The sequence below is a fragment of the Rutilus rutilus genome, assembly GCF_951802725.1.
Source record: "Rutilus rutilus genome assembly, chromosome: 17".
Classification (NCBI taxonomy): domain Eukaryota; kingdom Metazoa; phylum Chordata; class Actinopteri; order Cypriniformes; family Leuciscidae; genus Rutilus; species Rutilus rutilus.
Genome location: NC_140230.1, coordinates 28,486,599 through 28,504,295, shown reverse-complemented (window position 1 = coordinate 28,504,295; position 17,697 = coordinate 28,486,599). Strand labels below are relative to the sequence as shown.

The 17,697-nt window shown below is 38.6% G+C and overlaps 1 protein-coding gene across 1 annotated transcript in view; it reads left to right on the top strand.

Moving 5' to 3' along the window:
* rbms3 (RNA binding motif, single stranded interacting protein) overlaps nucleotides 1-17,697 on the top strand; it is a 134,517-nt gene that overhangs the window by 101,583 nt on the left and 15,237 nt on the right. The window contains exon 7 of the mRNA XM_084384735.1: nucleotides 16,965-17,071. Within this exon, the coding sequence (XP_084240861.1) occupies nucleotides 16,965-17,071 (107 nt within the window). The remainder of the gene's footprint in view (nucleotides 1-16,964; nucleotides 17,072-17,697) is intronic.

Below are 17,697 nucleotides of genomic sequence, written 5' to 3'. Positions count from 1 at the left end.
TTCAGCCTTGAAAAGGAGCCATGCATGTATTGATATCCAGGTTTAAAGCTCAAAAATAGCATCTCATCGATTTTCTCTTCCTCCCATCCTTCTTTTTCCATATTTCTATCTCTCTCTCTCTCTCTACTAAATGGAACATACAAGCCAGTAGAATAACTGTGTTTTGCACAAGTGGTTCCTTTTGAATCTTGCTGTGCACTGAAGATTCTCTCAAACAGGTGTAGAATTATTAAAACATCAGACCTAAGAGATCCAATCTGCTGTATGCTTTTACAGAAAAGCGTTATGCACATGAATCACACCTATGCTTCTTACACAGATTGATTGTTGAAATTAGTTTTTTTTGAGAGAGAGAGAGAGGAAAAGAAAATGAGCTCTTCGTCTCTTAAAGGGATAGTTCATCCTAAAATGCAAGCTCTTTCATCATTTACTCGCCCGTATGACTTTCATTGTGTAGTCGTTCTGCTCGTCTCTCTTGACTCCATCTGCTGTAGGTGTGTGTTTTCTCGCGTGTTGTCCTGATCCAGCTTACTCAGGCTTTTCTAACAGGCCACAACGGGGCCATCAGGCCTGCATGCTCTCATAATTATACAGGCTCTTAGGCAACATGCTGATGCTGGGGTAGATAATGATGACGAGCGTGTAACGCTGTGACCCCTCCATCACGCACGAGCTCCCTGTCATGGGACGTCCAGCACTTCTTTCCGTTCTGCTGATCTTCCACATGCCCAGCTCAAGCCTGTGGGCTCTGTCAGATCTTTGAGTGCGTTTCAGGCAATGTGGCCGGCACCTGATCTCGACGACCCCCCCCCCCCCCCCCCCCCCCCCCCCTCATCTCTTCGTCTCTCCCTATTCATGAGCAGAGTGGCCTGAGGGAGGGAAGTCTTAATGGTGTGGGTATGGGAATCACACTGTGGATTTGCTGTCATAACACCACACACACGCATATGCATTAATTCTGGAGCGTTTTAGTTGATGGTAATTGAAGGTAAAAAGAGAAAGGTTGCGACAGAAGAATAACACTAATCTACCTGAAACTGAAAAAGAAAAATGGGAAACTGAAATGGGAATGGGTATATGTAGCAAGGGGTCAAGGTTTGGCTGGTTAGTTTGGCCCTGTGAGCCCCTGCTGGTTGATGACATAACTACACTATCTTGCAACAAAAAGCATTTTTCTACATTTTAATGGTCATTCAAAAAGTAGCTGTGTATTGTGACAACATAAATATAACTATAGAAACAACTTGTAGATAAATATAAATAATATAATATTTCAGTGCAATGTTTTCAGTAAAATGTTTTACCAGTGCCATACATACACACAAACGTCAAATGGACATATGTTTTTTTCCCTGTCTGCTGCCTTTGACATCATAGTTCAGGATAGTTTCTTTCTAGTGAAGGACTTGGACTTGTGCATGCTTTTGTGTTTCCATCATTTTATTTTCACATATTATTAGATTTATTTACTCTATTTATTTATTTATTTATTTGAATAAAAATATTTAATTGAAACATATTTTATGTGTGTGTGTGTGTGTGTGTGTGTGTGTTAGTTTTTTATTATTTTATTTATAGCTTTTATAATAATTTATTTGTAACTTATTTTTTTATTTTGGTAATACATCAACAGTTATGCCAGAAAAAAAAAAGTACTTTGAAATTGAAAATTCTGAGACAGACAGACAGACGGGGTCTTGCGTATGTGTTTCCCCACAGGCTGATCAGTAAAGTGACTTGTTAAATTGCTGTGTATTAGCTGTGACTGAGGGAAAATGTAGGCTTGTACTGAAGCGCTTACAAGCCCACTGACAGTAAGACCGTGAGAGAGTACTTACACCCCACTGTCTGTGCTGATGGAAGGGGAGGCTAAATTATAGGGTGAGAGGCCAGGCTTGTGTGTGTGTGTGTGTGTGTGTGTGTGTGTGTGTGTGTGTGTGTGTGTGTGTGTGTGTGTGTGTGTGTGTGTGTGTGTGTGTGTGTGTGTGTGTGTGTGTGTGTGTGTGTGTGTGTGTGTGTGTGTGTGTGTGTGTGTGTGTGTGTGTGTGTGTGTGTGTGTGCAGCATCGGGGTGACCCATTAAATTTGGTTCCACTTGACTCGCTAATGTCTGCGATACTGGGAAATCAAGCTGCCACGGACCGATACACTCTCTGAGGAATTTGTTTGAATGGGGCATGTGTCAGTAGTGAGGCCAGATATCATTAAGTAAAAGACCTAGTTGACAAGGGTCCTGGAGCCTTGTTCTAAAAAATAAATAAATACAAATATTTTAAAATGTACTTATTTAAAAAAAATAAAAAAATTTTTTTAAATATTTTAAATAAACAAGTTTATTTATTTATTTATGTAAATAATTATTGATTTTATTAATTTATTTTAATGGCCGTCAAAGATGCTCTTTTGCAGCCAGATGGTGTAGTTACGACATCCACCAGCAGGGGCTAACCGGACCATGTTACCTAGCCAAACCGCAAGTCAACCATATTCCTTAATCTATCACAAAGCGCTCGGTCAGACGGCCTGTTTGTATACCACACCATAAAAAAAATGAAATGTAAGATATCACACCCCCTTCAAGATAAATCTGCGATGATCTGGTGTGACATGTTATTTTTGGAATGTTCCGGGATCAGTTTTAGCAGTGTTTGTGTTCCAGTGGTGAGGTCATAATGGAGGGGTCTCAGGTAAGCGTTTGGCAGGCCGGGGTTGAGGCGTGGTGGGCTCTGGAACATTTTGATGTATTAATGAGCACTGAGCTGGCTTCTGACTGACGTCTTCTGTTTGGATAGTTTCGTCTTATGCTTCAGACAAGGCGCTCACACGCTATGTGTGGGAGAGAGAGAGAAATTCTATAAAGGACGTGCTAATGAAGCTGTTTATTTTCCCAGGACTTACTGGAGAACATAATGGGCACTGGCGCATATCATTCTCTCACATTCTCTGTGTACCTCTTTCTCTCTGATTTCTTCTTTCTTTCTCTCATTTTCTATATTTAGTGACGCTTGCCAAGGCAAGCATCAGTATTATTTTTGCTTGTACTTTGTATTGGATAATTCTCAAAATATGGTGACTTTCTCTCACAAAATGTTTGATCTTTTGAATTCAGTTATTACTTTATTTTATTAGTTTGTATTAATTCTTTAATTTAAAAATAAAAGTTTTTAAAAGAAGTTTGTTATGCTTACCAATGTTGCATTTATTTGAGTAAAAACAGTAATATTGTGAAATACTATAACAATTTAAATGAACTGTTTTTTATTTTAAGATATTCTAAACTGTAATTTATTCCTGTGATGGTAACTAGCATCACTACTCCAGTCTTCAGTGTCACATAATCCTTCAAGGGATAGTTCACCCAAAAATGTATATTAGCCCATGATTTACTCACCCTGAAGCCATTCTAGGTGTATATGACATTCTTCAATACAATCCGAGTTATATTAAAAAATGTCCTGGCTCTTCCCAGCTTCATAATGGGAGTCAATGGGTATATTTTTTGGGAAGTCCATCAAAGCCTATTCATCCGGGATAAAAGTGCTCGACACGTCTCTGAAGTGATATTTTTCTTACACGATCGCTTCACTTCAGAAGGCCTTTATTAACCCGCCAGAGACGTGTCGAGCACTTTTATCACGAATGGATAGGCTTTGATGGACTTAAAATATAAAAAATATATACCAATTGACTCCCATTATAAGGCTTGGAAGAGCCAGGATTTTTTATTTTTTTATAACTCCAATTGTATTCGTCTGAAAGAAGAATGTCATTTACACCTAGGATGGCTTCAGGGTGAGTAAATCATGGGCTAATTTTCATTTTTGGGTGAACTATCCCTTTCAGAAATCATTCTAATATGCTGATTTGGTGCCCAAGAAACATTTCGAAAACAGTTGCGCCGCTTAATATAGTTGTATAAACCGTGACAGGTTTTTTTTTTTTTTCAGGATTCTTTGATGAATAGAAAATTCAAAAGAACAGCATTTATTTGAAATGAAAATATTTTGTAACATTATGTGGCTCTACTGTCGCTTTTGATCCATTTAATGCATTCCTGCTGAATAAAAGTATTAATTTCTTTAAAAAAGCATACTGACCCCAAACTCCAAACTTTTGAACAGTAGTGTAATTTACCTTAAAATGTGCAGAAAAATGCTGCGTCAAACTATTTAGTACAGTATAATAAAATGTTACATTTAGAATTATCCCTTTATATGGGGTTTCTTGAATATTAAATTTATCTATATACATTTTTGTCACCATATTTTTAGATAATTTTGACAATAAAATGGGTGAAAATATAGACATTTTCTGCTAAAACTGTAAATATGTACTTTTTCCGTCTCTCAAATTTACCCCAAACCTCCTTGTTTTGGAATTTCGGAGCTACTTCCAGTTCTCTGTTTCTTTACTTTCCCAAAGCTCACTCAGTCTTTCCTTTTGTTTTCCCATAATCTTTGAATAAGCATGATCCTGTATTTTTCTCCGCTGGAACCTGACAGGCCTCCTCTGCGTTCAGGAGGCAGGAATGAAAGGTGTTTAGATTCGGCTGTAGTCTTTAGAGAGAATGGCAGGTTTCTAATGTGTTGGGAGGGCAGTGTGAAAACCCCACACTCTCTGTGTTAAGTAAGGCCTGCTCTGCTCTCAAAGATACAAACATGATGCTGGTAACCACGGACGCAGGAAATACTATGGGCACTCATGATTCCTCCAGTGTCCCATCATGCCAGCGTGATGGGATTAATTCTTTATGATGTTTCTGAATGAGAGGAGAGAACACAGGTTCCTAAATGTGATCTGACATAATAAATAATTTGTATCTCTTTGTATATATGGGCTGCACAATTAATCAAGTCAATGAATAAGGTTATGATCATGGCTGTGAGTTTGAGCTAAACTGCAGGACTCAAACAGTCACATGAAACTGTGTAAACTTGCGTTGACAGCTTTATTGATCATAGCAGGAGGGGAGCATTCTATTATTGATGCTTTGCTCGGTTTCACTGTATAATTTATTCTAAATCTGAATTTTTATGCTGGTAAAGAGGGACAGTGTGAAGTTGACCCTTTAGGCACTGTCTTGATTTACTGATGTATAAATCAGCAAAATATTAAAAGACAAGCATGATATCTATAATGATAACAATATTAGCGCCCACACCTGCAGCTGCGTTCTGTTTATTACATACTACATAAAGAATATGGCATGTTTCCCCTGCAAATTAAGTTTAATGTAAATTATATTAATCAAAATTAATAATAAGTCATTATATTATCATGATAAATAACAGACAACATCACTAGTGAAAATGCTTCTATTTTATATTTTTCTGGAGTTTTTTTTTCCATAAATGATATTATCAGCAAAGTTAAAATGTAAAGCAACAATATGTACAAATGAATTAACATGATCAGTGCCACAAATTTGCTTATTTGATTAGTGACCTATAAATAGTGCAAACTCTTTAAAATCCCATATTCATTTTACACTGTAATGTTTCTGTTTTAATTTTTTAAAAATCATAAAAGTTTCAATTATATTTTGTGGTCTTATATATTTGGACCCCACTGTACATAAAATGCCCTATTTTGCCCTTGACCCACGACCCACAAACAATCATGGTTTTGTGGCTTACATTAGATATACTGTATGTGGAAAATGATTCTTGCTTTCTTTCTCTCTCTCTCTCTCTCTCTCACACACATACACATATTCACCTGGTAACCGGGTCTCTAAGCGCAGGTGTGGTAAAGGGATCAGGTGTTTTGGAAAACAGCTTGAATATGTGTTAGTGGCTGAGGCGTGACAACAATATCTTCAATGTGGAGCTGCTATAAAGGTCTTGTTGAGTGAAAATTATTCATATTTCTTCAACTTACTGTATTAGAATTTCATGAAAATCTACATATATGTACTGTAGTCAAAAAAAATAATGTTCTCAGTTAATACAAGATGCTGACTGTCTGAATAAACAATTGACTAAATGTTTAAAGGGGTCATGACATGAGAAATCAAATTTGGCTTGATCTTTTTACATATGAAAAGTCTTTGTACCATTAAAACATCCTGCAAGTTTCATAGCTTCAAATGCCTCCTTATAATAAACATATCATTAATTTAATCAAGCTCTAAAAATGGCTTGTTTGGATATTGTGGGATTTGTGACGTCACACGGGCTAATACATTTGCATATGACATAAGACATCGCAGAATAGTTTTACATAATCGCACCATAGGCCCCGCCCACTGGTATCAGTCGCTTAACAGCTGACATTTGCCTAAACCAGATGTGAACATCATGTCAAAAGCAAATAGAACCCATTATAATCATTGACTCTGTCTACGCTGGATACAGTTTACAGATGCGCATTCAGTTTCAGTTCATTTCAGACAGCTGGTCTGAATGAGAAAAATTCTGCAATTCTTTTTAACATTATTAGTGAACGTCAAGGAACATATTTAAATCATATTTCATTTAATCAAATTTCAAAGTGACAGTCGAATTAGCATCAAATTACCTGCATTTGGCTTCCATGAGTTAAGCCAAATTGAATGAAGCATTTGAGCATGAGATCAACATGTGAACAGCTTGAAATCAGTCAAAGTGCCATGTACCAATGTGAACACCAAATCAGGTGCCCAGTTCTTGAAATCATTATATCAAAATGCTGGACAATTTGGGACAAAAATGACAATGGAATATTGCACTATTTATTATAAATGATTTATCCATGTGCATAATTTTTTTTTTTTTCATGTGCCCTTGTAATCTTTAATTAAAATAATTCCCCCTGCCTCTTGCATTGACATCTCCTCTCTTCTCTGGTGACGTGTTTACTGGCGTGAGGGCGGGACAACCTGTCAATCACATAAGATCACAGCAATAGCAAACCGCAAGAATCCAATCAATTCCCGATGGAAAAATCAAGTCCCACCCTAAATGTTTTGTGTACGTTCACTTATGGGTCACAATAGAGAAAAAAGTCTATCGTAACTTCCGTTTCATGCTGACTTTAACAAATCAATAAATCTGAAGCTAATATCATCAGTAAAATAAGGTGACATGCCCAGCGGGTCTTTTAAACTGCGGCAAGTGTGTGCAGCCTCTATCATTTCACTCCAGTGCTATCTGGAGCATTCCCCAAACCAAATTTTCCAAACCGCATTATATTTTGATTTATTTGTGCTTTGTTCGTCCTCGACGGTGTCGTGATTGATTTAGCACTGTTCTGACACAAACAAAGCTGGGCCCAGATAATCGTGTTTATACAAGATAGAATTCTAATGAGGGGGAGAAATGATCTTCCAGTGAAATCTATCTGATCTGGGGCGTTCTCTAATAGCTCTGTCTGCCTCTGACCCGAGAGAGGACAGCAGTCAGCCCCACGGAGGGCAAGTGATTTCAGTGGAGAGCCCATTAGGAAGCAATATTGCATATATTTTTTTTTCTTCCTCTTTATCAAGCGTTCATTAGGGCTGCTGGGATGAGTCATGCATATCCAAATAAGACAGATTTGATTTCTCATATGCACACACAGGCAGAAACTCAAGCAAATGCTTTTCAATTACCTGAAATGAGGGAAACATTTTCCTGCGTTTTTAGCCAACAAACACAGGGGAGTTCACTAAGAATGTACTGCGTTATTTGCATGCACTGTCTGTGTATATCATGCGATTAATTACTGCTTCACAAGCATCTTTTCTAAACAAAGTTCTGTGTACCACCTGCTCTCCAAGAGTGCTAATAGTTAATTGAGGCAGGCAAATAGTGCTGACTTTTGTGAATAAATCTATTACGAGACTAATTTTACAGAGCCTCTGAAGTCTAAATAACCCTTGAGACATTTGCAAAACACTTTTACATGCGTATGAGACACTTTCACATGAGCACGGGAAAACTAGATATAAATATACCTGAAATGGTAAAGTGCATATGCAAACTTGTCAAATTTGTGTGTGTGTTTTGAAGTTTTTCATGCATGCAAGAAAGGGGAACATATTTGCCAGTGCTGGTCTCTCTTCATGGCTTCCAGTCAAATGTCATATCCGGTTTAAAGCATTAATTGTTTGTTTATAAAGGCCTCCACAGTTGCTCCTCCATATATTTCTGATCTCTTTTCATTTCATCATACAGTACATCCACACACCTCCGATCAACCAATAGTCTACAGTTGATTGTTCCCAGGACACGTCTTAAACTGAAAGGAGATCGTACCTTTTCAGTGACTGCTCCACAGCTCTGGAAAAATCTGCCACTACATTAAATCTGCATCAACATGATGAATTTAAATCCCTTCTTAAAACGCATCTATTTATTACTGCATATAGTCATAAGTAGGTGCAGTGCATTATACTTTGTGCATTGCATGTGACACTCTATTTTTAATATTATTTGCTTAACTTTGTACAGCACTTTGGCCAACATCTGTTGTTTTTAAATGTGCTTTATAAATAAATGTGACTTGACTGACTGAGTGACATTTTGACATTTACTTTTATTCAGTAAGGATAATATATATATATATATATATATATGTATGTATATACAGACTGCAGACTGCGCATGCTTGGACATTGTTTGTTTTTTGGTGCTGAAATATTGCACACAAAAGTGGTGCAACTAGTTAATTCGTCTCACTGTGAGACAACTTAATGTTATTTTCTGTTTTTGTGCAGCGAGTACATTCCTTCTAAATGAAACATGAACTTCAACCTTTAAACGAGCATGCGGTGAACTGGCTCCTGACCTTGCATTCTGCAATGTTTTATTAGAGCACTGAGACAATAGTCTCTCTCTCTCTTTCTCTCTCTCTCTCTCTCTCCAGTGGCCTGCTCTCAGGACGAGCTGTGCAAAGCAGCATCCACCAAACCAAAGTCAGACAGGCCCATTAAAAGGCAGGAAGTGGGGTGGCTAAGCTGATTATGCAATGTTTGTATTCTACTCAGTGTGCATCTCTCTCTCTCTCTCTCTGTCGGTCTTTCTGTCTCTCTCCCTGAATTGTCTCTTTTCTCCTGCTCTCTCTCCACTGAAAGATGTCAAACAGGCCAGTGATATTTACCCGCTTTAGCCCAAACAAACAAACCAGTGCTCAGAGTAAACTGCTCTCCCAGCACTGATCCAAGATCAGGGCATCATATTGGCATGCGGTGTGTTTTACGTTTTGTTCATGTTACATTAGCATGAGGGTTATAAAGAATGCATGCATTCTTTAACCTATTAGACACTTTATAACTTTCAGAATTCTATTAGAAAATGCTGCAGGTCATCAAAATTCCTCGGGTGACTGATTATATATTTTTCTGCATAATTGAACTCGTGTATTAAAGACGTTTGTAATGTTACAAAAGATTTCTACTTCAAATAAATGCTGTCCTTTTGAACTTTCTTCTCATCAACGAATCCTGGAAGAAAATGGATCACGGTGTCCACAAACATATTAAGCAGCACAGCTGTTTTCAACTGATAATATTACGAATGTTTCTTGAGCACCAGATCGACATATTACAATGATTTCTGAAGGATCATGTGACACTGTAGACTGGAGTAATGATGCTGAAAATTCAGCTTTGCCATCACAGGAATAAATTACATTTTAATATATATTCAAATAGAACAGTTTCACAATATTTCTATGTTTACAGTATATTTTTCATCAAATAAATGTAATGTATCATACATTGTTTTTTTTACAAAGCTTTCTTCCAAATTTTAACAATATTTTACTGTAACCATACATTTTTGTTGTCTTTTTGAATACATATTTTCACCATAAATAAGATCATTTTAAATACATTTGTGTTACTTCATTACGTCATATTTGCAGTGTTTGACAGTAAAATTACATGCACTGTATTTGTTCCATTTTTTTTAAGCATTTTCGTTTCTATAGACTTATGAGCCAGAAAAACAAGCATGCAGCCATGATGAGCCATCTTTAGAAATTTGTGTTTGAACTTCCATTTTTTTGATAGCTCTGTATATTTATGGCATCGCTATCGAAGGGGTTTTCTTATTCTGGAGTTAACAAATGTTATCATGAGCATTGTAATGTCTGAAGCATAAGAAATGCCAGTAGACCGGGAAGAACAAAGCAGTTCATTCATAAATCTGTAAGATCTTACCTTCATGCTGTGGAAATACAAACCGGTAGACAGAACACAACGAGCGCAGCGCTGAAAAGGGCCGTGTCTATTAGAGTTAGCTTTGGTTGGAGCCGGGAGGTGGGTGAGTAATGAGGACCCCGATTTCCATTCTGTGCCGAAACCTTCATCTACAATGAATGTGTCTCTGTGCAGCAAATGAGGTTTCTACATGGAATTGATATCATGTACTGGAAGACTTCTTAATGTAGGAGCACTGTATTGTATAATACGGGAGATTTTCTGTGTGTAAAACTCAAGGATAAACCTCAGCGCCCGTGGCCTCGTAGAAAGAACGGGCTTCCAATCTTGCAAATATACGGCACATAGAAAGTATTACAGGGGTTGTTGCTTTTATTGCATTCACATGTTTCACTGAGCATGTGTGGGCTCACCTCACAGCAGCACTCAATTGTGGGCTGTGTTTTTGTACGTTTTCTCCCTATATGTATCATACGGCGGTGACTGAATGTGGAACCAAAGCGCACCTTCGTTCCTGGACCTGAAAGCCACTGTGCCAAGCTGGCAGCATAACAGATCTGTGCGGTAGGCTGCTATTAAAACGTGGGCGATGTGTAGACACCAGCTTTGTCAGGGTCACCCGCTCCTCCTACCCACTCAGTGCACACCGTTCCAGGGCAAACAGTGCTCTTTGTGTTGGTAAACACCATCCTTTATTTCCTCCCTGCATGTTATAGAACAGGGACTTCCATTTGTAGCACATGTACAACATGTTGTTTTCAAGGCCCTCTGCATCAAAGCAATCTTCCAGTTAAAACAACATCTTTGAGTAGGAAAAGCTACTAATCCAAATACAGTTAGTCATGGCGCATCTCTCTAAGGCCCTATGATTTCCATGTTGTGGAAAATGCGGAAGGTATTGCTGGATCAAGCCATAAAAATCCAATTTTCTGTATAACGCGGAATGTCATGGAATTTGGGAACATTTTTAATGAATAAATCAAAAGTAAGGCTGTAAATTGCGATATGGACTACACTGGGAAAAAAAATTCTCATTTCACAATTACAAACGAACGACAAGTAACAATATAAGTACATATATTACTATTGTACAGTAGAATGTAGGGTGATTGCTCCACCCTCAAATATTATTGGACATTTGATAAGTCATGTGATTTTGATCACATGACACCACAGCTTTGTCTAACCCATAGTTTCACTGTCATTCATGTATTTATGGGGCACCTACAAACACTAGACCTTAGGTGTCCCACATTAGGCAGTGTCCCACATTAGGGCAATTCACCCTACTTCTCAACATAATAACTGTAATCATTTCATTTGATTACATTTTAAAAGATTTATCAACTATTAAAGTTTTATCAATTCATTTAATTACCACTGTTTTTGATAACAAATTTGTATTCAATTATAAAACACAGAATCTCAAAAAATTATAACAGACTACACAGAATTTCTGGAAAAATAAAACGCATTTCATAGAGCACTATTAATGTTAACAATACATTGATAAACATTTAATACATTATTTAATTAAAAACAATTATTTATTAAATTGACTAGACATCCTTTTTTAATAATTAAAATTGAATTAAACCTTAAAAATAGAAGCGTGAATAATTAAAAAGAATATTTAGGGAGTTTGGGAAAAAATAAATAAGGATTCGGGACTTCATAGGGCCCTATAGCTCATTTGAGGTTGTTGGAAAAGAGAGGATGGCAGGTATTAGTGAAGGAATGGAGAAATCTGTGAACTTGAGGGCCATCATGGGCTGAGGGTGGGAAAGTCGGGTGTGGCTCCAGGAATGCCTGCCGCCCACAGAGAGAGCTGGAGGTCTGTGGGAGCCCAGCGAGAGTTGGCACACCGGGTGACGCGCGGTGGATTAGAAACACATGTCAGTCTTATTGACGGACCCTCCTCCTTCACACTCCCTCCTCGACTGAATATCTGCGGTGCTGTGACCCAAAGTTAATAAACAGCTTGAAAATACATGTGGTCAGAGCTGTCTGCTTGGGTAAATGTTATGAAACACTTACGGACACACATGCACACACAATCAAACACACTTTCAACACAGGACAAGTGCCATTAACATATTGTGTTTCGCAAAATTGTGCTTTCATTTTTGTGTTTGTCTCTACATGAAAAAGAGAAGGAGATTTTTTTGGGAAAACTCCCAAAGCAATGAAAAGTGGCCCAACAATATTCCATAAATTCCCCATGAGAAATAGAGAACGTAAAAATTAGTCAATGAATTATGAATTTTCCCTGCATTAGTTCATGTTACATTTAAAACACATGTCATCATGTTGGGACACTCACTGTAATGATGCATGAAGTTCCAAGGAGACTGATTAAAATATTGGCAAAGTTGCAGTGCAGTGTTGCAGATGTTGGAGGATGTGTGAGTGTTTTTGGTTTGCCCTGTGGTGGTTTGAGGAACAGCATCATGTTTAAGCTCATTAAATGTGATAAAGTGTCAGATTGAGATACCTTAACAGCTAGTGTGTGTGTGTACTTGTACATGTTTCTGTTTGTCTTGATGGGCACTTTGAAGCCGTCTAGCATGGCCTGCTAGCCTCCCTTGTCAAAATGTATCACGGTAACCATAGTTTCCACAAAAATATCACAGCTGTGTCTACAATACTACAACTACACTGTAAAAAATTTGTAACACTCCCAAATCAAAAATTTCAATTGACCGATAACATCTACATTTTTCAATTGGCCCAAGTGAAATTCTGTAAATTCTAAAATTAAATGTACAGATTTTCACTTGGGCCAATTGAAAAATTTAGATGTAATCGGTCAATTGAAATTTTTGATTTGGGAGTGTTACAAATTTTTTACAGTGTATGTATAATTTGGTATTAGACATCACAGTCATTAAAAATAAATTAAGCAAAAGGTTGCCAAGGGTGTTGTGGTTGGTTGATAGGGTCTTGCAGGAATGTTGCTAGGGTGCAGTTTCTAAGGCGTTCTGGGTGGTTGCTTGGATGTTCTGGGTGGTTGCTAAAATGTTGCTAGAAGGTTGTCAATGGTTTTCTGGGTGGTTGATAGTGGATTGCTTTGCATTTGCAAGGTATGGGTGGTTGCTAAAATGTAGCAAGAAGGTTTCTGAGGTGTTATAGGTGGTTGCTAGGGTGTTGCTAGGATGTTCTGGGTGGTTGCTAAAAAGATGCTAGAAGGTTGCCAAGGGTTTTCTGGGTGGTTGATAGTGGATTGCTTTGCATTTGCAAGGTATGGGTGGTTCCTAAAATGTAGCAAGAAGGTTGCTGAGGTGTTATTGGAGGTTGCTAGGGTGTTGCTAGGATGTTCTGGGTGGTTGCTAGAATGTTAGAAGGTTGATAGGATATGTTGCAGGAATATTGCTAGGGTGCAGTTTCTAAGGCATTCTGGGTGATTGCTAGGGTGTTGCTTTGCAGTTACTAGTGTGTTCTGTGTGGTTGCTAGGGTGTTGCTTTGCAGTTACTAGTGTGTTCTGGGTGGTTGCTTACTCTCTCAAGTCAAAACAGCAGGGTAAATACTTTTTTTGCTGTTTTAACTGGTGAAAATTGTAAGTGTGGCTGCTTAGAAAAAATGTATCACAATTTTGATTTCAGGTATAATTTGTTCATTGCACAAATGAAATACACATGACACAGTACACAGTACACATGAAATAGAAAGGTTGTTACTCGGGGTGTTTGTTTTTGTGTGCAGTGTAGTATGATTCCCCTGGATGAATTCTGGGTCCGAATCAGAAATCAGTCATTCTTAACAAATACTCAAAACTTTCCCCGCATGAGTGAGATTCAGCACTTTGAGTTCAGGGCAACCTGACTAGCAAAACAAACAAAGCAAATGCCAAGCAGAGTCTGCTCATAAAATCAGCATGGATATTCCACCATGCTCCAAAAGCAGCACAAAAACTCCCAAGATTATTTGGCTTCCCTGTTTTATGATGGCTCTGGTTGTTATTTTAGAGTTGAACCTAAACTGTGAGGGGATTTAATACAGGGCGTTTCCCACTGTCTCAGCTGAAACACACAGACATACACACACAGACTCATTGTTTTTGAGATAGGGTGGGGGGAGAGGAGCTGCTTGCTCAAACATTTCGAGCCTGCCGCAAAAGCTGTGATCTTTTCTGCTGCCTCGTTTTCTATGTCCTTCACAAAAGAGTCACTTGTGTCGTGCTGCTGTTATCAGCGCTGGCCAGCGTGTGCATGTGTGTATAATAGGAGGGTGATGACAAGGCTGCAGGTGTACACCCTGACTCCTCTGCAGGTGGAGGAGAGAGACTTTTACCCCACCTTACTTCAGCTCAAAGCACACTCAGATCACAGGGGCCGAAAACTCTCCTCTCCTCTCTTTTCCTCCCTTATGAATAATTTATATGGTGAGATATTTTATATAATTTAGAGAAAATCTGTGTTTATTAGAACAGCTTGTATTGATGAAGATCAGCATGTTTTGGATGTAAACATTTTAATTTTGGAAAAATGCATACATAGGCTAAACATCATCTTGCCACCAGGGTTCGGAACTCTGTAAAGTTCTCTGAATGACTAATTAGCCGTTAAAACTCCTCCTATGAATGTCTGTATGTATAATTCAGTTTAGACAGTTTGCTAGGTTGTTTAGTGTCCGTGATGTGAAAATGATGTAGAGTGATTTATGTCGCTGTGAGACGGTAGCGGAGTGAACGGGGCTTGAGAGAGAGTTTTGAGTGAGGGAGCGGGGGCAGTCTCCACCATGTTGCCAGATTCAGTTATTATAAATGTCTTTAGACTTGTTTTTTTCCGCTTAATGTGACACTTTAGGAAGTGAGAAGTTGCATTTTATCTCTAAGATATGGTATCAATGTTATTAAAAAAAAACTGTAGCATAATAACATTAGTACACTGATCTGTAGAACAAGTAGGTTACAGAATTAAATATACATATGCAAACACAAGTCATGAAGAAGGCTATATGCAATTTCATTCAGTTCAATACTTAACCTTTCACAAAGTCATGCTAAAATCATTCACACTGTAAGAGCACAGGCAAAGTTCTTATTACTTATCAAAACTATTACACTTATAAGTATTGTTGCATTAAAAATAAACAAATAATAACATTACCTAGTCTATAGTAAACTATTAACAAATTGTAATGCAATTAATAAGGTCTAATTTAAGAATGTCCATCCCCCCAAAACAGACGAATAGAGAGAGTGTACCCAAAGTGTAGCGTGGCAAAAAGGTACATACATTAGTGATTTGTATGTGTTATTATAGCACAATTCTGAACACTACTAATTACCAAACCCTTATTACGGTCATGCTTGCTTTTCCACTCGTTTTGTTTCTTCCATTCTGATCTGAATTCCTCTCATCTGTCTCATTCTTCTCTTCTGTTCTCTTATCTCTTTTCTTCCCTTCTCTCGTTTTATTGTTTCTTCTGCCCTTTTCTCTCATCTCATTCAATCTCTGGCATCATGTCCAATTAGTGTTTTTCTCAATCACGGAATGACTATTTTATTGAGACACCTCTGTTTTGAAGACTTGATCCCTTGTTTGATGTTTCATTCTAAACAATAGACAAAAAAAAGAACAAACAACAGCCACTAAATATTCTATTCAGCTACAGAATACATAATGCTCTGTTGAGGCGTTTCAGCTGCTTGTTTTGTATTTGTTTATCTGGTTTTATGCAATATATGTGCTTATTTCCGCACAAAGCATCCTCTGCAGTCTGTAATACAACAGCTCTCTATTGTTCCACAGAGCTGCTGGAATATCGCAGTGCAGGTGAGAGCGTGCAAAGAGAAAGCGTTCATTTTTCTCTGCCAAACTAACATACTTTCAGAGGTGACTGTAGAGTCATATTGCCGGAGGGCAGGATTACTCAGAATAGTTGTCTGGACTCCACAAAGCAGAAACTCCTCCTCCTGCATCTATCATCGCTCTTTGCCAGATCCCATCATCCAAGAAGTTTGTGCTCGCTTTAAATGAGTTTTTCTGGTTGCTGAGGAAACCAAATTAAGTTTAGCTTAGCTGTGGCGTACAGGAATTTGTTCAACTCATGTGCACGATTTCCTGCTCTTTAAGTGCGTTCCTAGACTTCATAGAGGTGTTCCACATCCCACAATTCATACTGCCATCATGACTGAGCGAGAACATTAAAGTGTTTCGCCTCAGCGCCTGCCATCCTGCTTTGCACTTTTGGAAGAGAACTCTTTTAAACTCTCTGCTCGCCTGTTGCATGAACCGGTCCCTCTGGGTCGTAGAGGAGCCTTCTTGCTTTCCTTTCCACTTTTTTTCCTGTGTATAAAAGAGATAATAAGCAAAATACACACTCCAGTGAGCAACAAAAACAAACAACAATGTTTAAAACTTTTCGGTTGGCGCAGATCATTACGACGCCATTTAAGTTATTTACTGTCTCGTTCAGCTCATTTATTATTTAGCAAATATTAAACAAAGAGCTTTGAAGACCTGCCAGGGAAGCTGTTTTGATGGTGGAGATTTGAGAGGACGTCCGTGCCAAAAGTGAGTCGATGGTCTGAGTGTCGAAGACATAATGGAGGTTGGGGTGGGCGTGCAGGAAATCGAGGGGAGATAGTCAAGGGGTGTTGAACTTCAAAAGGTCATTGGATATTCCTCCGCTGCTCTGTGTGGGTGTGATACCTGCGGTGTAACATTTGCCTCTCTGTTCAATACACACTTCACTTTCTTTGCCGAGGTCGTGACCTTTCCATCAATCGTACTGCGGTTGACCTATGGAGGTATCCATCCACTCCTCCCTCTCACGCCTTGCTGACTGGCTGACTGATCTTTTATATTTTTCTGTGTTTGTTCCTTCTTCTCAACAGCCCCGACGGAGCCACTGCTTTGCAAGTTTGCAGACGGGGGACAGAAGAAGAGGCAGAGTCAGAGCAAGTACCCTCAAAATGGCCGACCGTGGCCCCGGGAAGGAGAGGTCAGTGCAATCTATCGATCTACAGTATCTATCTATCTATCTACAGCAGGGCTATTCAACTGTCTATTCAACAATCATCTCCATCCGTTCCGACGGCACCAAACTCCCTCCTCCTCTTTTCCTGGCGGTGCGGCTAATTTAGTTTGATACTCGCTCCGATTGTCCCGAGAAACGTTTTACGTGCGAATATTTCAGCAGTTATTATATGTGTCCCGTATTTCTGTCGACTAAACCAGCGATACCAATCATTCGTGAATTAATCATTCCTTTGGTTCGATTCTTTCTAAACGCGCTTGCATAACAGTCTAAAACTATTCGGATTCAATCGGACCGCTCTGTCACTGAATCATCTGAAGCGGTTTCTCGGTCAGTACAGTAACAACAAATAGCGCCGTTTTCAGTTGTTTCACTAGTTGTTTCAGCACGGCGCAGCACAGAGTTGCGTTTACTCTATTACTAAACACTAGTGTTCCCTACTGCCTTCCCTTTCCCAGGATACCCAACCCTGAAGAAGGGTATAAGTCGGGAACAAATCCTTTGTCTCAACCACAGGCTAGGAGAAAGGAGTGAAAGAAAGGGAGGCAGGAGAAAACATTTGATTGATGGAGTCATCTGGCCATGTTTAA